Source organism: Manis javanica, chromosome 5 (genome assembly GCF_040802235.1).
Source record: "Manis javanica isolate MJ-LG chromosome 5, MJ_LKY, whole genome shotgun sequence".
Classification (NCBI taxonomy): domain Eukaryota; kingdom Metazoa; phylum Chordata; class Mammalia; order Pholidota; family Manidae; genus Manis; species Manis javanica.
The window spans coordinates 17,078,199-17,100,179 of record NC_133160.1 but is presented as its reverse complement, the minus strand read 5'-3'; the positions used below and the strand labels follow the sequence as shown (position 1 = coordinate 17,100,179).

The following is a 21,981-nucleotide window of genomic DNA, read 5'->3' as shown; positions in this document are numbered from 1 at the left end:
ATTGAGCCCTGGAGAAGCTTGTGAGGTAACCAAGTGTATATGTCAAGTATGAGGTTGTAAGTCACCTGTGACAGAGGTTAACTTTAGTAGCAGGCAACCTCACAGAGCTATTGTGTGACTTGAGAGTGGAGTACAGTACATGCTCCATAAACAGCAGTTCTTTCTGCATTTCCTCTCTCCTCTGCCCTGTAGTGGGCTAGGGATACAGTGGTGGACAGAGCCAGGTCATCCTTTAGCCTCCTATGGCATCTCCTTTCTCTGCACAATTCCTGGCGCACAGTAGATGCTCAAAAATGTTTGTAGAATGAATGAATGAAATTAGACTTCTTGTGACCCAGGGCTACATGAACCTAGCGAATCCAGATCTTTGGTTGGCTGAAAAAATAAAATAAATTTTAAGATGTGGGTGTGAAATCATCAAGTTGGAAAGCCTGGACAAAGCCTGGAGTAGGAGCTCCTTTGGCCAAGCAGACTCAGGGTCCGCGTGGCGAGGGAAGACCTGGTGAAAGCTCTGGGTTCCTGCCCGCCAAAGTATTAGCAGCTCTGGGGAGATGCTGAGATGGGAGACCAGCTCGACCCCGGGCGGGCGCGGTCCCGCCGCGGCCTTTAAAGGCCCACCACGTGGCCATGCTGCCAGCTTGCGTCCCGAGGCGGGGTCGGAGCTGCGCCTGCGCACCGCCCAACAGAGCGGTCCGGGGTTTCCGAGAAAAGCCTCCCAGAGGGGAAAGGAAGGTTGGGAGGCCGTGGGAGGAGTTAGTCCCTTATGCAAATCACAGCGGCGCTCGCGGGCTACGGGCGGGGATTGTGACGCAAAGCCGGGTCCTCCTTCGGAAACGAGGGGGGGGCTCGCTCCACAACCCTCGGCCTCTTGTTCACGAGCCTCTGACGTAGTCGACGTCGCATTTAAAAGCGGCCGCGCACGCGCAGTTAGCGGAAATGCGAACTTAGATTGTTACACAACTGCCTGGGGACGCTCTCGGCGCCCGCCAGGCAGACAGCGTCGCCGCCGGTGTCGCCGCCTAAGCCGTTCCGGGAGTCTCAGGCCCGTCGCCGCCGCTGCTTAGCCGCGCTTTCGGGAGCCTCCGGGAGCCCCAATCCATCCGCTCAGGCCGGACCCCGCCGTCTACGTCTCCTCGGCGCCACTCGCCGCCCGCCGCGCTCGCCGCACTCGCCGCTCCGGCAGACATGAGCGGGGACCATCTCCACAACGATTCCCAGGTACGGCCCGGCCCTCCCGGTTCCCCAGCCCCCGCGGCCCTCCGCGACCTCCAGCGCAGGCCCCGGCCCCGGCCGCTTTGACAGGCCGGGGTTCCCGGCCCGGGGCAGCCGGCCTGTGGAGGTTGGCTCCCTAGGCCCCGGGCGAAAGCCGCCAAGTTACTGTTTGGGCGGATGGCTGCCACTTCAGGCCGTTCCGGAGCCCCTCTTCCCCGGGAGCGCAGGGTGGGTTAGGCCCCCGGTCGTGCGCGCCCTCCGCCTGCGGGGGTAACGATGCCTGTTGTCTCATATTCTCTCCTTTTCTCTCTCCAGATCGAAGCGGATTTCCGACCGAATGGTGAGTTGTGCTCCCTGCCCCGACCTCGGGGCCCCCCAGCCGCCGGCCACCTACCCCGCGCCGGGCTGGAGCCGGGCAGAGGACAGACATGGCGTCCCAGAGACTAAGTCCCGGCTCCTCGCTCACCGGCCCCATTGTTCCCATCGGGCCGCCCCTGGACCCCCTTTCTCGGGACCCCAGCCTCCCCAGATCACGGCCCTCCCAAGAGGGGGCAACGGAGACCCAGAGTCGCCCGCCGACGGGCCTCGGGCTGCTTTTCCCGGCCCGGATTCCACCCGCGAAAGTCGCCTTGTCGACGGTCGGGACTTAGTCTCTGCGCCATTTTCTTTTTTTCTCTCCTCTCCTTTCTGTGCCTGTGTCTCCTTCTCTCCCTCCCTCGGCTCCTTCCCCGAGCTGCCCAGGAAGAGCTTTCTGCAGAGCAAAGCTTTGTAAATAACATACCTCTCCAGAGAGGGAAAGGTGGGAGACGGAATTGTTACTGTTTCCAAAGAGAACTTTATTTTGGGGTTATTGCCTTTCTGCTTACTTCTTTCCTTTTCTGCTCTCAGAATGAAAGATACCCTCTGGCAGCTTTTGATTTTTTTTTTCTTATTTGGTAAGATGTTTATGATAGGAATTAGGTTTCTAAAACTGAAGCCACCCTTTGTGGAGTTCTTCATATTTTGAGATTGTTTTTTCCAAGTTGTGCGCTTTGCAGAGGTGGTAGTACCTCCCTTCAGAAAGTTCTCAAGTTCTCTATGAGCCATCCAATGTAAATCTTGAGCTTCGGAGTACTTTTTAGTACTTTTTTTTTTAAATTAATGTATTACTGACTAAAACTTTTCATTCTGGCTGAGATTCCTAAGGCGGTGTTATTTTAGAAACCCAGTTTAGTGTACTTTTTGGGAGGAAGGGTTGAGCATCTCATCTGGACCTGGTGTACAGCTTTTTCTTTTGGGCTGTGAGGAAGGAAAAAATTTTTATTTATTGATACAAAGAGTGGCCAGCACGCACCCCTGCTTACTGTTCATTCTTTTTCAGAGGCCACTGTTTTTCAGAAATCAAGAGCTAGCTTGCTTTTCCCAGATCTATAGGTTTTTTATCCCTTTTCAGCCAAATCAAGGCATTTATTCTTTGAGTATTTTCACTTCAGTTATTCAGTGAAGATTGCCAAATAAAAAGCTCACCCTGTGGACCCACTTCAACAACCCCTTGAAGGAGAAAGTGTCCTCTGTAGTGTGCTGGGGATTCCCACTGATTCTGATTGTACATATTCCTGCTCAATAGAGTTTTGGTTCCAGGAACTTCTCTAATGGGAGAAGCTGATGAGTAGGTTTTCTGATGTTGTAATCAGCAGTCCATCGTGTTACCCTGCTCTGTAAGAGCAGCCTCATGTTCAGATTTTGAAGTGGGACATCTAGCAAGTGAAGGCACTCTGAGAAGAGAAAGTCTGGTTAAAGTGTAGCATTTCTTGAGCACCTTATGTGGACCAAGCTCTGTGGTGAGTGGTAGAGCTGAACCATGTGCCACAATGCTGCTCTTGCCCTCAGTCCAGTCTATTGGGGGAGACATAAATTTTAAGGTAGGTGGTACTGGAGCATATGTATACCCAAAATGCTTTGGGAGATTAGAGGACTTAATTTTGTCTGGGGATGGGGAGGTGCTTTCTCATAGGAGGTGACTTCTGAGCTGGGTATTGTGCAAGACTAGGTGCTGAGTGTCAGGGGTTGGAATATTTCTTAACTATGTTTAGCCAACCTGTAGTAATTTTAAAAGAGGGGAGATGAGGGTCCCTGTTGTTCACAAAACTACAGTATAGATAGGTTTCTCTGTGATGTGGAAGCAAAGAAGGGATGTGGCAGATGAGGATGCAAGAAGTCCTTTTGAGCCCTCTCAGAGGAAGGGTAGGATCTTAATACAAGAAAAGTGTTCCTTTGACTTTTAGACTGGGCTGAGTAGGTAATTGTATTTAGTAATGAAACGAAGTTTAGTCCTTTCTCCTCAAAGTTCACCTCCATGGTTCTCATCTAAATTTTACAAAGGAACTATTGAATATGTGAATGATTGTGGGCTGGGTAGGTTGTTGATCTTTAGTGCCATTGTTATAGACTGAGTAAGCTGGCTATATTGACTTTTAGGATGTGTGCATTCCCTTTTAATAATAATGGCTAACATTTATTGAATGCTTACTGTCTCTAGGCACAAATCTCAGCTCTTCCCATAGATCATGCAATTTACTTTAATCCTTGGAATGACCCTTACAAGTTAGGTACTATTACCTCCATTCTATAGATGAGAAAACTGAGGCTTGGTCAATTTAAAAGCTTGCCTAAGGGCAGTAAATTGGGCATTCTCGAAGCTCACAGGCTTAGCCACTATGCTATATATATGATTCTAGTATGAAGAAATTAAGAGCTGTACATCTATTACAGAGTGAAAAGGGTGGGAGGGAAGGATTTGATAGTTTATTTGCTTGCTTTTTATCTAAACCTGCTCCTTTAAGAGAAAAAGCACTTTAACTGTCTCCCCACCACCCTAAGGGTCTGACACGGGAGTAGTTATCTTTGTAAATACTATCTAGAAGAAAGTTGTAATGTTAGTAACTGCTTGCTCTATTCAGTGTAACCAATGATTGATTTATATAACTGTGAAAAAACAGCTTAAAAAAATCAGTGTTGATGCTCAGACATATTATTGATCTTTGTATTAAAGAAGAGTTTGTGTAAGCTTGAAGTGGACCTAACTAGCCTGTCTTACAGATTAACTGCAGGTTCATATATGAAAGTAAACATTCCCTCACTTTGCTTGCTCTCTTCTCCTAAGATCTAAAAGATTATACGCCCTTTGGAGCTCTTCATCATAGTTAAAACTGTTGCTGTTCATATAGAATTTCGAACTTCTGGTCTATACTCAACTGCTTGGGATATCTGTTATTTGTGAAATATATTTATATTTAAAACATTGACAGTGAGCTGGGAGTTTCTGGAGCAGAAACCATAATCTCTTTTACTTAACTGAAAAGACTGAAAGTGTTGGTTGCACTGACTATAGTGGGCTGAGTCACTGTTAACAGTAGTGTGCAGGCTGTGGAGTTGATGATGTTAGCATCAGTTTGGGGGTTAGTGAACCTTTTGCTTTTTCAAAGACTTGAAGTTTTTGCTTATCTCTTATGGAGTTGTGGGGTTCCTTGGCATCAGCAAAGTATGCTTGTTTCTGTCAGTCGTTTTTCTAAGAAATATTATATGGGATCACAGTTTGACATTTGTGTTGAGTCTGGGTTAGCTTTATGGATTCAAATTGTATGGGGTAATTAAATATAAATTGTTTCTGAGGCTAACAGATAGTTGTGCTTCTGTGCTGCTGGGCATGGGTTAGGGTGGGAGATGGGAAGGCTGATGATGTGGCATTCTGAAAATTCCCATCACATTTTTAAAACTGCAAACTGATGGCACCTTCAAATGAAATCTGGCACACCTTCCTGTTCAGTCTAGAAACACTTAAGCACTGGGCTTCTGTGTTGTCTGTCTGTTCACTACAACCAGACTCTGTAGGGAACCTTTTTAAAATTAGCTGCTGTAGAATCTTTTTACCACACTTAGATGAGAAACAAATATAGCTTGTCAACAAGTGCTTTTTAGAGTACCACCCAATAAGAACTCAAACAAATTCCAGTATTCCTGGTAAAACAAAATCCTCATGGTTTGAAAGGTGAAAACAAGATAATATTGCTAACTGTTCCCAACTCACACTTTTCTTTGTTAAGTGGATAAAGTAAAATTGGAAAATAGGAACCCAGGGTTTGTCCCTAAATCTAACTTTAGCCAGTAATAGCACAAAGAGAATTGAGTCTGAGTTTTTTCTTTAACATCAGCATAAAAATGGGGAATTGCGAGTTTGAAAGCTTCATTAATTTGTTCTGGGTCGTTAGTGAATTAGTATCCATTTCTGTATTAGACAAGTATGAGAGATTCTTAACATGTTTTAAAAGCTTATATTCCAAAATTAAGCTGTCAGGTTTTTTTGGTTTCCATGTGTGAGGTGTGCAAAATCTCTGCCTTTTGAGTCTGTAAATATGTTAGGGAAAGCTTTGTGTTGTATATTAATTATAGTAAGTTATCCTCTGCTGCTAATGGTGTGGGAAATGATTCTATTGTATTTTCTGGATGTATTTCACTTTAGATATATCCTTCAAATAATACTGAAATCATGTATACCATATATTAGTTGGGTGTGAATCCATATGTATGTTATGGATCTTTATATTTTACATGCAGAATAAAACTGATTTTCTTCAAGCCCAAAGTTGTTTCCCTAGAAGTGTGTTTTGTGAGGAATTGGATCTTTCCCATATGAAACTATGTTGAACTCAGAGTTCTGGGTTCATCTGGAAAAATGGATTAAAATGTAATTTATTTACTTTTGAATGAGACTGTGGAAGTGCTTGAAATGAATATTTGATGTGGGACCCTGAGGTTTAAAAAAAAAATCCTCTTGAAAGAATGGTCACATAAATTCAGTTCTTTCCATTTGGAGGTGGGAAGGAGTCAACTGAGTAACTTTTCTGTGTCCTGTGGTTTAGATTATCTGACTATCCCTTAATTATTTTCAAACAGTTAACTTCACGTAAGGGCATTTGGGCAAACAGTTGAGAAATCAATTTCTTAAGCTAAAAAGTTTGGAATGGGAGAAGTTCCTAACTGACCCTTAAGTGAATAAGGTATTGTGTTTAAAGGAAGGTTGTGTTTAAACTTTGAGTAGTAATACTTGGAACAAGTCTTTCCTATTTCCATGCCTTGTAAATCTGAAGTTTGAGAAGCAGTTTTCCATCCCTGTGGCTCCAAGCCAATAGCTGAAGTAGAAAATCTAAAATAGAGACCATTCGCATGGTGGAATAATTAGCATTTTGTCAACCTCCGCCATCCTTCCCCCACAGCCTGCCTATCTAGGTGTGCACGGTGTGCTCTATGTTGATAACATAGGGCCTGGGTACCATGGGAGAGGGATAAAGACTCTGGTTGGGGTGGAGGTGGGAGGCCTTAGTTTGATAGCCTCAGCTTTATTAAATAGGAAAAGGTTACAGTGGAGTATCTGTTAGATATTGACATTATTTTTGGTTGTGCTAATAGGCAATGACTGATAGTTTGCTGAAATGATTTAACAGCAAAATAGATACTGTTTAACATGATTTTTATTTATGTTAAAGATTCTAAATATTTTTCATACTGGGAGAGAAGTGACTTTGCTGATTATCTCAGATTTCTGGGGTATATGAATTTTAATATCACCAATCTAGACCATATGTTATCATTGTATCAAGTGTTCTGATCTGTCATTTATGTCTCTAAATTTTAGTAAAGAAAGAAACTTACAAGAAAGGCAACTTATGTTTTAAGTTTCTTTTTGGTAGGTATTCATTTTTAACTTGTCTTAAGTTTTTAGGTCCACTCAGTGATCTGCCTGCCACCTTTCCCTTTATGTACTGGTCTTTTTGAGACTTTGTCTGAAATGTATAGTAAATACATTTATTTACATCTCCCTCCTGCCCTCACTCCTCCACCCCTTGGTGATTTGGGGCAAAAGTGCATCTCTACCAGGGGGATAATTCTGCTCTGAGCCTTTGAAGTCAACTTTGCTTTTGTGGATTTAAGGAACCAAAAAACTCAGTTCATTAGCATTCCTGAGATACACTTAGATAAGCTCCAACAAAGGGTGGGAAGGCAATCAACATTATTGGGGATTTTAATTCTCTCATCTTTGTTGTTAATGTTGAGAACAGGTTTAATAGATACCTGGTATTCTAACATTTTCCTATATTCTAAGAATAAAAGTAAGCCATGGCTTAGTCACAGTATTCTTTGCATTTTCTTAGCACTACCCAGCAAAGATAGATGCCTGGGACCTCTCTTTGAGGAGACATGCTTGGCTGTTTGGAGTCTACAAAAATGTTTTAAGTTGAGCGTTAGTCCTACACTGGAATAGCACCCTTTTGCCACTTACTTAAAGGCCAGATTTTAATCTTGCCAGCAAATATGAATGCCCAGGTTTTAAAAGCTGCATGGGCAAAATACTAGTTGGGCAGACTTAGCAGGTTTCAGGATCTGTGGAGTTGGGGAATCTCATTGGCTAAGTTCTCTTACTTTACCCAGCTCCTAAAAGGTAGTCTCTCTATTTCTTAGTCAGCTATTGGAGCTCTTCTGTACAAGTGGGAGGAAGGAAACTGATTTTGAGAGCTTAGTAGACACCACATTTTTGTATTCATTAAATCTTAATTTAATGGGTAAAGTGCAGATTTCTATAGACTTGTAGGAGAACCAGAAGCCAAGAAAGGAAATTTTTTCTTTTTTTTACATCTTCTCACTTCCCCTTCTTGATAGCATACTGCCTTGATCCAGATTCCAGAAATCCCACTCAGGCTGTAATTGGTAAGCTTTTAGTTCAGATGTCACTGCCTATCTGCTGGTAGAGATAGCGTAGACCCTTTGTACTAGAATGTTAGGTCTTCAAGAGATGCTTTGGTGTTAAGGCTGGAACCAGATTGATACTGAAGCATACTGTCCTCTTGAACAGATGTGATAAGATAGAAAATTGGAGTAGAAATTAGTAAAATCTAGTTAAGTCCCTGTTCTTACTAAGAAAGTTGCCCTGGCCACTGTGCCCTATTTTCTCATCTATCAACAAGGATGATATTTCTATGCTTCACAGGCTACTAAGAATTAAATGAGTATATGAAGTTCCTCTCTGTCCACATTTTAGAATTTGAACTTAAGCCCTTTAATAGAAGTATGGATTTTCTATTAAAGATCTGCAGAGCTTATATGTCTATTACATCTCAGTAAAAAGAAAAAAGATTCTCAGAGTTTCACCTTTCAAATGCATTAAAAAAGTAAATGCCAAGTTCAGTTATTTTTGTGATTTTTTTTTAAACCACAAAATGCAGTGTATCTTGTGTTAGCATGTTTTCTCAAAGACTGCTCTGTACTCCCCCAAAACATTTTTAAACTGAAAAGACTCAAATCATCTGAAAGATACCTGAACTTTTCACTTATTTAAATGGTTGCTTAAAGTGACCAACTTCCTGTGAAATAGTAATTCTTGGAAATGCCTTAAATAATAAAGCGTAGGTATGAGAATTTAAATAGCAAACTTTATGTTAACAGTTTTTCACGAGTATAGGCATCTGGGAGATACCATGAAAAAAACAATCTGGTCAGCAGAAATTTCAGCCAATGCTGATTGAATTGCCTTGAATTTGTTACTTTGGAAATGCTACTGAAAGTAAAACACTAACATCCATTAGATTAGGCCAAATGGAACTTAGTAGGGATCTTATACCATCGCTCAAAAGGATTATCAGAGAAGCATCAACAACAGGAATGGACTTCAGAATTAATATTCAGTTAAAGGTAGACCAGAGAAAATAATTTTGTAGGATAGATATAGAATAGGGTCTAATTTTAAAGAGTCTTCAGAGAGAGTCTTCCAAAGGTAAATATCTCAGGAACATATGATCCTTAAAATACATGGAAAAAAACTATGTGAAAGTGAGTATTTATTAATACTGCATGGTTATATTGCCCTCAGTATGGGAGAGTGTCCAAAGTAGGATTGGATTTAAAAGTTTTCAAAGCTTGGGCCTTTTAGATAATTTTTCTCTGATTCCGAGTGTGAATAGCTTTTGGAGGGGTTGGGGAGGAGTCTGTCATTTCCTCCCACTCCACAACCAAGCAACCATGATATAATGATATAGTGGGAAAGACAAAGACTCTTGAGTCATGTGGATTTGAATTTGAGTTCTGGTGCCTCTGCTCAGTAGTGAGGTCTTTGAATAGGTTAATGTCTGAGCCTTAGATCTTCACCTGTAGTCTAGGTCTGGTATTTATCTCACAAGATTGAGGATTAAAGAGCATGTGAGGATCACTTTAGGAAGGGTAAAGCTTAGAACAAAATTTTTAGGTCCTTGCCTATTCGTTTAAAAAAAAAAAACTTTTTTTCAGAAATGGCTTCTTTTGTCTTTTATACAAAAGGAACATACTTACTTCTTTAAATCTGGGTTTTGTGAGATATTACCCACGGATGAGGGTCACTAGGAAGCCTGGAATACGATACTGTTGCTGTGAATCTGAGACAGGCCTGTGTGACTTGATTCTGTGGCTGTATATAACCACTTTGTTTCTCATAAGTTTATTACCATTTAAAAATCTTTGACAGCTAAAAACTCTTCCGCCTTTGTACTTGGGCAGGTGCAATATTTAGAGATCTACTTAGGAAGCTAAAATTTCATGTTTAATTGCAAATAGAAAATTAAGTTGCCATATTCATTCATTCAGACACTCAGAGTAAATACCAGTAACAACTAGACACAAATGACTAAGACAAACCCAAATGACTCTCAGAACAAACACTCCAAAGTTAGTACCTTTTAGGTCTGCACACTCCTTCCTCTCTTGAGATTTTTTATTTTGCACTGGGTCTCAGTACAAAGGCTTCTGTCATACCGTGGTGAATGGCATGGAAGGTACTTTCTGGTGGTTATTGCTTCACTATCAGTGAGAGAGAGAGATCTCCATTCCCAATCCAAGGAGGTTTTTTTTTCTTTTCTTTATTAAAAAACTTGGAGACCTAGGACCTTCCATTTCCAAAGATGTTCACACTCAAAGCTGTTTTGGAATGTGCTTTTGTTTTGTTTTTTTTGAATGCTTCAAGCTTATTAAACCTTTTCGCCTGGAATAAAGAAGGTTTAGTTTTAAATGATATTTATTTCCCATTACCTTTTTTGGATCAGACACCTGTATTGCATGAGTTTAAGAAAACTTTTCAGGTTTCCCTGAATAGGTAGACTTATCAGAGTGACTAGAAATAGTCACGTTCTGTACAAGTGGTTCATGTGACAATAGCTAATTCAGGTATTTGCTTGAAATAGTTTAAATCTTTAAGCTGAATTGCCTGAAATAGAGTGTAAAATCACCATCTTCATAAATTTGAAGAACTAAAATCTTAGAGATGATGCTTATTAAGGTCCTGGGAAGCTAATTTTATGAAACAGTTTAAATATATTATTATTATTACTCCTTAATCCATGGAGTGCCTTGCTATGGGCAGTACATGAAAGCAGTTAAACTCCTCAGAGGTAGGTTCAGAGTACATAGTGGTATTACTTACGATTTGAACACTAGAAAAGTGATGGAGACTAAGTGTTAGACTTACTGTGCCTTATTCTTAAAAATTAGTGCATTTTCATGAGAATGGGTGCATTGTCAGTAGTTCTTGCTATTTAACATCAGAAATAAGGAAATGAGCCTCTTGAGGAATTGCCCGTACTTCAGGATCTATTTTTTAATTTTTCATGGTTCCATTAAGCCGTGAAAAGAAACAAAAGGGAAGGAGAGGAGCACACATTGGCTGGTCTTTGTAATTGCTGCCTTATTACGGTGACTTCTAAACCCACAGCTCCCCAAGGCCAGACACCTCAACTCTTGAGAAGTCTCCCTGTTAGTTGCCTTAGCAGTGCAGAAGTCAGTGGCAGATAGGGTGGGCTCAGTTCAGTTTCAGTTGGAGATGGTTTGACCATAATTACTGTTTTTTCCCCCTTAGAAATCAAATCACCTTCCTCTTCTCTTGAATGCAGTTATGATATGAAAATAGTCACCAGTAGAACTTTATAGTCCTTTGTAGATGTTAGCGCCACCCTAATCTCAGAATGTCAGGAAAGATGTCTATTAGCAGAAGTATGCTTGGTTTTTTTTCCCCCCCTTTGGGGATATTGATTCTGTTTGTATAAAAAAGAAGCTAAACTTTCTTTTCCCTGTAATCCTAAAAATACTATAGAACTTCCTTAGGACTGGAGCTAACCTGTAGGATTTAGATGTCAGAGAGTGAGTGACTGTGTTGAGGTCAAATTTTTAGAGGAATAGTTTATAGTTATACTACAGTGTGATGCAGTGTGTCTGTGAGAACACACTTAGCAGAGTATCAAACAGAACCCATACTATCGTACATACGTAACTATGAACATCAGTAGATGCAGTTGTACAAAAATGAAGATAACTTTACTAAGTACATTTACTGAGAACTTGATTTTTTTTTTAAAAAGGCCTCTGTAGCAATCCTATTTTCCAGAAATGAAATTCGCTGTGCATTCTTCTCTCACAACTCCCTTGGTCATGTTTTGATCTGTTGAAGTATTCCTTTACCCTGGAATGCCTCTTAGTCTTTAGGATTCGGTATGCTTTACTAGGCTTCATTTTACTACTGATGTTTGTGAAGACGCTAAGAATTGTAAACTCCCTGAGAATTAGAAACATCAAAGAGCCTGTTTGAGTATTGAAGGCATAGTGGGGGGATGCTCCATTTCCTTTCTAGTGAAGTCTGTCTGCAATCACCACTTAACCCCAAGGCAGAAGTAGCCACTTTTCTTTGGCTCTCGGTGAGCCATCTTGTCCTCTTCCAAGTTTTCATTCTAGTCTGGAGAAATTTACGTTTTGCTTCCTTAACTAGGAAGCAGGCAAGAGCACTGTCTCACTCTAAATGGTCAATACAGATGCTTTCAACAAATAAAGTTGTGAAATTGGAACTCCACTCTTGCCTAGCTCACCAGCTGTTGAAAATCAAATTAGAAACACTGAGAGCTTTAAGTTTTCATTGTTCTCAAGCTAATGTGCCTAAGAGTCACCTGGGAGTGATTGGTAAAAAAAAAAATCCTATGCCTCAAAAGTTGATTCTGTAGTGGAGCAGACTGAGAAATTGCATGTTTAAATATATCTTTAAGAATCCCAAATGATGCTGATTAATACAGGTGACCCAGAAAACATCTTTGAAGAAACTGATTTCTGTGGACTTTACTATATTATTTGGCTAAGATCTGTGTTTTGCTACTATTTATTAAGGTACTCCGTTGGTCCCTGTTAAGCTTACAGGATTTTTTAAAAAGGACCAGAACAGAGTTTTCCAATGTATGTTTATAAAAAAGGTTGATACTTTTCCCACACTAATTTGAATAAATATCTTCTAGCTTTCAATAAGCATTTACCTAAATAGCAGAGATAGTTAACTGCCTTTACAGCTGTTTTCCAAGCCATTATTTGATTCTGATGTTATCTTTTAGTATTGGGTGACTAAGTGGATCACAAAGAGGAAAGGGTTGTTTCCATATCCATACTCATATTCCTAGGTTAAGGCAGGACTATAGAAGGTAAGTGGGGAGGTATCAGCATAGTTCAGTGGAATGCAGAAGATCTAACCTATGAAGGTCTCTACCTTTAGATTAAATGAGGGGTCTTTAGCTTCTGATGCCACTGATTGAAATGGGCAGCATCAACATCATCTGAGAATTTGTTGAAAATAAAAGTTCTTGGGCCTCATCCAGACCTATTGGCTCAAAGTTTGGGAGTGGAGGCTTGGACATCTGTGTTTTAACAAGTCAGTCAGGTAGTCTTATGCACGCTGAAGTTTCAGAATCAATGAAATAGAATAAGACTGAAGATCATTTTCTCCTGTTAAGCATCACAATTTTAGGAATGAAAGACAGTTGACAAAGTCCTTGTACTCACCTGTACTCACCAGTGAAATATGGACTTGGGAGTTAGATAAACTTGGGTACAACTCTTGTTAGCTAGATGGTCTTGAGCAAGTTATAACTCTGATCTTAGTTTTCTCATCTGTAGAAGGGATGTGACCTCAGAGTCATTCATATTAACAAACACCTAATACTACCTGGCATAGCTATATCCCCAAAGTCAAATAATTGATAAGAATAAGATAAGTTGATCAAAGTAAATTTCTGGTCAGATGCATAAGTCCTGACATTCATATGATGCCTACAATTAGTTTTGTAGTAATTCAGCCTCTTAAGCAGAGTTTCTGTATATTCACAAGGCTTATGGCTGGGCCTCAATACTTATAGTTATGGAGTAATTCATAGGGAGGAGAGTCCTTTGAAGCATAAAAAGGAGCCAGTTACATGATTAGCACCAGAAAGCCTTCTAAAGAACATGTATGTGTTTAGACTTAAGGCTTTCTACATTACAGCTGGTCACCCAGTGGCCCATGCATTTTAAGCACAGTAAGTAATGATACTCCAAACATAGGAGGGCCCCTTGGTTGAGTTAGTAACAGGATGCATGAAGCAACCCATCCACACACTTGACACCTGTATGGCCGTAAAAGACTTGGGGGCATTTTGAGGCCAATGCCTGTAGAAAGGCTGCTCAGGCTAAACTGTGGATTCCTACCTACCATAGGCAGGAGGTTTGTAGTCACTTTGACTACTTCACAAGCATGAAGCACTCATTTAATAAAAGCAAAGGAGGACAAGCCTGCAGGAATGAGCCTGTCCTAATTGAGCTGGCCTGAGAAGGTACATTTTCAGGTTAGACAAGTCCTTTTTCCCTTTTAAGTTCTGCCTCTTGGGAGAGAAGAAGCATTTTCTGTGCAGGGATGTTCTTGTGAAACGTGACTTGCTACAGAGAATATGAAATGCAAGTGCCTGTATTAAGGGTATTGCACTGGTTTATAAATACTTTTGGAGGCAAGAATGAAAAATTCCAACTATGTCCTGTATTTAGACAACAAAGATGAGTTAGTAAAATTGGATTTGTTTGCTATACTCTTGCAACTTAAAATAACTGCTCTATCTAGGTTTGACTTCGGTCCCAATGGACAAATACTGCAGTTGAAGTGTTCTCTGGGAGGCACTTATTGAGGCTCTCCAGGTGCTCTGGCCCGCTTTTGAGATGGCTAGTTTAAGCCAGGCAAATGTCTGGCTGGCCCAAAGAAACTACACAGCATAGTGTCTTGCCGTGCAGGGGAAAGACTCCTGATGGATCCAGCAGGTAGTTGGTGGTAGAGAATGCTAGGCAAGAGTCAGGACAAAGGAAGTCTCAATCGTGGCCAGTTGTGACAAGAGCAAATCATACAGTGTGGTACATCATGCTCCCTACTAGTAAAAAGAGGGTGTTGTCCAAGCTTCTCAGTCAGCACTGTCCAATAGAACTTTCATGATGGAAATGTTCTGTGTCTGTGCTATCCCATATGGTAGCTGCTAATCATGTGAGACGAGCCTTTGAAATGTGGCCAGTGTGGCTGAAGGACTTAATTTTTAAATTTTACTTTATTTAAATTTAAAATAGCTACATGTCACTAGTGGCTATCATATTGGACAGCACAACTCTAGATAAAATTTAGATAGGAGCAGAGATTCAGGTTTAGATTTTGCTTGGAATGTGAGTGGTTGGGGGGCCCTGGGAACTTAAAAATCCAAAACAGGTGTGAATTTGGTGTGTTAGGAGTTAGTCATCCTTTTTGTCTGCTTTGCCTTATCCTGGTGACATGCTAAAAGAACTTATGACTGGTAAGTAACGTTGTATTTACCCAAGCAGTTGGGAGTTCAAACAGAGCACTGTTTAAGGACTTTTGAATTGCATAAATTCTCATTTATTTCACCAATCCTAAGAGGGAGGTCACATCTATTTTGTAGTTGACAAAACAAATGAATTTACATTTATATACACCTTTATGGATCATTATCCTTTAAAATGGTTGGTACTAGCTCACAACATTTGAAATTGCAAGTTTTTAACATGTTGCTATAACATGAATTAATTTGTCTGACTATAAGTGGTAGAGAATCTGAAATTGTACAGGCAAGTGAACAACACTCAAGAGGTTAACTCACCCAAGGTGTTGCTTAGTAAAAGCAAATCAGAACTCAGCTTCTGCACCCTGTCTGAGGTCTTCCTCTCATTTGCGTGGTCATAGTGTGTGTAGACAGCATTTTACATACAAGTAATCTGGCCAACAGTTAGACAAATATTTGTCTGATGGAGCAAAATGGGATTGTAGTCTTGGCCACTTATGAGGACCACTGACATATAGTGGACATACGATATCTCAGAGAACAACTTGAGTAAAATTAATTAAAGACCAAGGCCAGATCCCGTTTTCTCCAGCTTTAGCTTCAAATCATGATCAGTTACTTTTGGGGTAGAAATAGGAAATGGAATGAAAGATAAAATAAACAGTTGATATTTGAACATTTACTGTCTCCACTTTTGAGGAAACGGGCTCAAAGCTGTATAGCGTAAGTAGACCACACAGTTGGGAGACTCACCTAGGCCTGCCTGCTACCATACCCTGAGTTTTTAAGTGTGACATAAAATGAGGTAAAGGGGAGACTGGGTGACTCAGTCATGCCCTGGCAATTCTGGGCTATAGTGGAGGGCCCATATAGTATCAGACAAGGGCTCTCATTTCTTAGAGCACTCACCTTCATTTACAATAGATCCTTACTGGACTGATTATGACTAGGAGGCTCTGTTGCACTTTATTGTGTAATCCCTTCCTTATTAAGGAAAGCTTGCCTGCCTGTGCAGCAAAGACCCCTGGATAATTTATTTTTTAGCAGTTCAACTTGTGCCTGAAGCCTCTTATTCCAGAAATCATTAAAACCTCTATCTGAGTACTCAAGAAAAAGTATCTTTTTGTTACCCAAGGATTAACTGGAAACCCTACTCCACAACCCCCCAGTTTTAGAAGGATCCTGAAGTCTGCTTATTTATGAAAGAATTTCATCAGAGGTGGTCAGTGGTATGTGAACAAGTATGATGTCCCCACTTTAAGGCATATAAATAACATGTAACTAGCTTGCTGCTTAAGTAGAAGTAGAACTGGGCTCAGCATTCATCTCCCTTTCAGAATTCTCATGCATGTGACTGTCTTAATTTTGCAGAGCAGTAGTAGATTTTAAATACTTTTTAAATCAGATTAATTAATGGTAATTCATGAGCTGTTTTAAAAGGAGAAAGGTGGGAGCCAGGCTTAACATGGTTATGGTAAGGTTTAGGAGAAAACTTAGGAGTCACAGGTAAAGCAGGTCATTCACACACTGACCTTGAGAAAGGCACCTCTTTCCACAGAGGGCATGGAGTGTAATATCTAGTCACTATTAGTGCAAGGTACTGCAAATCATGCCCTTTTTTATATGACCCATAAACTAAAAGTGATTTTTATAGTTTTTACTGGTTGGGGAAGAAATAAAAAAGAATATTAAGTACACGTGAAGCTAATGTAATGTGATCTGTCAATTCAGATTTTGAAACATTATGACACGGGAAAATTATATGAAATTCAAATTCCAGTGTTGATAAAAAAATTTTATTGGAATTCAGATATGCTCATTCATTTACAGATAACCTGGCTGTTTGTGCCACAGTGGCAGAGTTGAGTACCTGCAACAGAGATCAAATAGGCTGCAATGCCTGAACTATTTACTACCTGTTCCTTTGCAGAAATATTTCACTGATCGCTGGATTGGTGAGTGGTGCTAGTTGCTTACCTGACTGGACAGTGGTTGTGTGTATCACAGGAACCTCATGAAGCTTTTCGTATTTAGTAGTCTCTAGCTCCCAAGAGAATCTGCATAAGCCAAGTGTCAGAAGTTTGCTGTGAGCTTGCAGCTTCATTAAGTCTTAATCCACTTTTTTTCTAGTCATTCACTTTCCCAGTTGAGCCCACTAGCAGGACTCAAGTTACCTCAAGTCTTTCTCTAAAACATGGTTGTACCCACTGATGTCCATACACAAAGACAATTTCTATTCTTAGGAGCCTAACTACCTTACTCTCCTTATCTAAGCTGGGGTAGCTGTGTCACCCCATTTTGTAGCTCTTCTTCCTCTCCAGTGGAGGGTGGGTGGGGGCACAGTGGGTGAAAACCTCTTCTTCAATTGTAGAGACTCAATATTAGCTGTTTAAAAAAAAAAAAAAAAAGTCCCCAGGGACTGACTCAGCACCTTGTGCCTGCTTTTTAAAGGGACAGAGAGACCCAATTGAAATAGAAACTGGTAATAAAATCAGTAGCTTGTCCATTACTGCAAGTGGTTGATATTTGGTATTAATCATTTTAAGTCCCAGGTCTCATACACAGGAAAGTTTGAGAACCACTTCTCTCAAGTGTTAAAAATTGTTCTTTTTATCTTAATTTGTTTAAACTAAAACAGTTCTTTAAAGTCACAGAATTCTTGTTGTTGGAACTGTAAGGGGTCAGTAGATAAATTTACAGATTAAAAAAACTGAGACCAGAGCAGAGAAATGAATTACCTAGGACTCCATCAGGACATTGCATAAAAGACTCAGTTGCTCTTAGGATGTTTTCTTACTGTTAGGAAGTGGAATTGACTTTTAATGTATGTCATTTAGCTCTTGGCATAATAATATAATTGCAGCCTGTTTTGGCTCCTAATTGTCTACAAACTCCACTCAGAAGACCTTATAGTTAATTAGGCACTGTGTACTTTCTTCAAAGACAGTTTTGTGGTCCCACTACTTAACTTTGAGTTCTTTTTTTATTTTTATTTTTTATTTTTTCAGTGTAATGAATTGGTCCCTGGGAATGAGAAGAGGGTGAGAGGAAGATGAACTTGAATTTAAGGAGAATAGAAGGAGTAGGATGGGAGAGAAGGTTGTAAAACAAGTTAAAATAGGTTGCATAGACAGGAAGGGGCTCAAAAGACAGATTAAAGTAATTATACTGTTATAAATGTATAAAAGGAGTCAAATTTAAATGTGGAAGTGGACTGGAAGAGAGAACATCCTCTGACCATTTAATTTTTTTGTGTGGGATTGAGACCTAAAGCAAGCCAATTGGCTGCTTTATGTTGTGTCTTTTCCATGGCAAGGAAGGCCTTTAAGGACAAGGTCTTCTGGCTACTAATCTTAAAGTTGCTAATGTTTAAAGAGTCAAGGCAGGTTCTTCTAAGTACTTTTAAGTCCGTTTGTGGTATTTCTTTTGAATATGTAGACAATGGAAAATGTCGTGACAGGTTTTAGAAACTTGAAGTTGTGTTGCAGAGCTTATAGAAACAAGATTGAAAATGCTGGGCTTCTGTCTTTGAGCAACTCTGAATCTTTTAATGCGATGTACTTAATAAGTTTTTGGTGATGAAATTGTACCAAGTATTGAATATTGAGGGGAAAGACTTAATAAGCAACTTTCAAAATAACTGGCAATCTTCATTTGATTAAGTTTGACTCTTTCTTTGACTTAGCCTCCATACCTTCTTATGAAGGTCTTTTCTAGCTGCAACATTAAAATCTAATTCTGGAACTTCATGGGGCCAAGTCCAGGGCAACTTGGGGCAGTTATGGAGACCTTTTTCTTCCCTCCCTTTTCAAAGTTACTGATTTAACAGCTGCGGCTATTGGGAAGGGTCGGGTCAGGTATTAATGCTTATTATGGAACTGCAGGAGAGCAGAAACGTGGTATTGTTTCCTGCTGTATTCTCACACCTAGGGCAATGCCTGACACAGTATTGGCACTCAATAAATATTTAAATGAATGAAAATATTGTGAACTCCAGCTCCTTAAGAGAATAAGAAATATTTATACTTGCTCTGTCACCTTCTCTGCTGGGGTTTTTTGTTTTATTAGTTTGAGAGTAACTACTAGGTTCCTAATAGGGTAAACCCCATTAGTTTCAATAATGAACAAGTCTGGCCATGACAAAAGGTCTTGTATTGTATATAGTACACATTGGGGAGAACAAATGATAGGACTTTAAAAATTGTTAATGTTAACAGTTCCCTTCTCATTCTTTAGAGCTGAATCCTCCTGACATCCCCCCCTCCCCCACCCCCCCGCTTCCAGAGCTCTTTGAGGTTTTAGCCAGAAGAGCCTCTGTCCTGCTTACTTTGAAAGGCTATTAACTGCGCCCTGGAATTTTGGAAATGTTCGCATTGAGAATTGCTGTAAAACAGTGATAAGAACTCTTCTGTGGACAGCAAGTTGAAATCAGCCACCATTGGGTTTCCTGGATTGAAACTCGACCAATATTGAAGTCTGAATTTAGACAGCTGTGTTGGGAGAGAGGGAAGGGTAGAATTTTTCACTCTCCTTCCATCCAATTTCCAACGATAGGCTTCGTGACAACTTTGAGTCTGGCATTAAATTCCTGGGGAGATTTGCACATGCCTGATACTAACCACACTCCCGGATGCCAGTCTTTATCATCAAGACCAGCTTGTTATCAGTCCTAGACCAGAACAGTCTTCTTTTAAAGTGTTAGAGCATACAGGGTGTAAAGTGTTAAGTTGAAATATTGATTTAGTTTAAACTCCAGCTTCTGGGGATGTGGTATCCATGGTTTTGAAGGTCAGGAAGGAAGAAGATGCTAGGATTTATCCCACCGTAAGTGATTTGATAAATGAGCACGGGATAAATATCTTCCTAGAAAATTTTTCACCCAGTGTTTCATCCAAATGGATCCACTGTTCACTTTCCTAATGCACTGGTTGTTGTATATTTGTGTGTCAGAGATGAGCAGAAGTTACCCTTGGCAAAGTTGTTTTGTGAGTACCTCTTTGGGGAAGGCAGCTTTTTAGTTGAATAATCCTATTCCTCACTCCCATCTTCCTCATGCTTGACTTGATGGCTACTATTGAAGGAGGAGCCCACCATATTAAACAGCTGATTTAAGCCTCAAAACCTGTCATTAAAAGTCAGTGTAAAGAGGTCTGGCTCAAAACATGGTAAAGAGCCCTTCTGTACTCCTGGAAAGTTTCAGTCTTTGTTTATAAGGAAGCAAAGGACTCTTCTCTCCTCCCCTGATCTGATTACCCTGATAGTTCAGAAGAATGGTGGAGTAGCAGAATGCTTTAAGGTCATGAAATAGTTGATAAAATGATGAGTAGTCTTTGCTGATTCCTAGCCTTTTCTCTCTTAATGAAGTGTAAATGTTTATGCTGGAGTTGAATTATGATTGCATTAGAGACCCTGGGTGGAATAAGCTTGGCAGCACAGTTAGCCACCTACTATTGGCAACTAAACTAATGCAGATGTGTTTCTACTTGGCGAGTGTTAACTGGTGTTGTCAGTGCATCCCTTAAAACCTGTAGGTCGCTTAGGTTCCAGGGTACAAGATTGTTAGAGCAGGTCAAAGTTCTACATCTTTCCTAGGTCTGTGTACACGAAAAAAATCGGACAGCCTTTATCTGTGGTTGACGGTGAGGCGAGGTGACTGGGCATGGTTGCTGACTTCAGTCCATCTGTAGAACCTCAACCTTAAGTTACAGGGAATGATTGGGTGGACTCAATTTGGTTCTATGTAAATTAATCATGAAGAAGGTTCAGTAATAATTGTATTTTATTAACAGTTGTCAACGTGTTTGTAATTTTGTAGAGATTAGCCAGGGATCCTATTACAACCATACACAAAGAATATGTTTGACTTTAAAAGTAAAATTCTTTAAGGTCACTTAAGTTTTGGGGATCCCAGTTTCTTCATGTATAGTAGAGATGAGTTTATCAAAGTCATAGGTATCAAGTTGATAAGCAGAGATTTGAAGCTCTTAATCACGGACCTTTGCTGCTTTCTTACTAGACCCAGTAGTTTCATGACTTTTACCCAAGGTCATATAATAACTGGTAAAAAAGGACACTAAAGCTACAAGAAGTAGGAGTGTATATTTTTTCTTAGGAAACTACTTTTGACACACATGGCTTTAAAGAGGCAAAAAATATAATTCTAGGATTTTATTTTTAATATGCCCCTCACAAGAATCAACTATACTATTTCCTTGCTGTCAGGAAGTATATTTCATTTAATTTTGCTCAATTATGAGAAGAAGAATTTTTCAGCAATAGATAGTTGAGTTTAATGGCTCATATGCCAAGAATACTTTTGCCTTCCTCTACTTTGCTAACTCCCTCTTGTTCTTCAGTAAAATTTAGCTTAAACACTGCCTCTTCCAGGAAGCCTATGTTGACTCCTCATTGCCTTCTTTGATTCAGGCTCTTTCTTTTGTTCTCTGGTTGCATCAGGCTGTTTCTGCTCATTATATTACTTTTCACCTGGAAACAAAGGGACAGTAAGCCCAGATTGAATATTTTTACTCTTCAGACTTTGTTCAAAGTGCCCATAAATTAAGTAATTCTACTGCCTTAATACCCTTACTGAAAAATAGCAGGACACAAAAGTAGAAAATTCTGCCATCTTGTAAGAGATAGAGGTAGTGACACCCACTTGTATCACGTGTAGACATTTGGGAAAATGTCTGTTACCATTAAAGGTCACATAGTTTCTAAGTACAGGAGCATTATGATACACTAAAAACATTGCTACTTTAATTTCAGACATTTAACATTTGAGATTTTGAGGGTAGAAAAGGAGTTTTCATCCATTTAAGCAAATCTAATATTAACAAAGGTTTCTTTTCTGCTAAGTTAATTGTCTCTGTCTTGACATGTACACAGACCAGCATTAATTTCCTGCCTTGGAAGTGTATATTCAAGCTGAATTCCTAGATATGTATTGCTGGGTCAGAAGAGAGTGTGTAAGTTAGTTTTGTTATATAAATACTGTCAGATGTCCCTTCCATAGGTGTTATACATGTATCTTTTCAGAGATGTTAAAAGAGGCAAAATGTGTCTTAGATTTGATGAATTAGTACCACCCAGAGTTGTG

At 40.1% G+C, this 21,981-nt stretch overlaps 1 protein-coding gene across 1 annotated transcript in view; it reads left to right on the top strand.

The window, feature by feature from the left end:
• Nucleotides 1–920: 920 nt before the first annotated feature.
• TOP1 (DNA topoisomerase I) overlaps nt 921–21,981 on the top strand; it is a 92,382-nt gene continuing 71,321 nt past the window's right edge. Inside the window, exons 1-2 of the mRNA XM_017676426.3 lie at nt 921–1,218; nt 1,528–1,552. Coding sequence (XP_017531915.1) covers nt 1,186–1,218; nt 1,528–1,552 — 58 coding nt within the window. The 5' untranslated portion in view covers nt 921–1,185. The remainder of the gene's footprint in view (nt 1,219–1,527; nt 1,553–21,981) is intronic.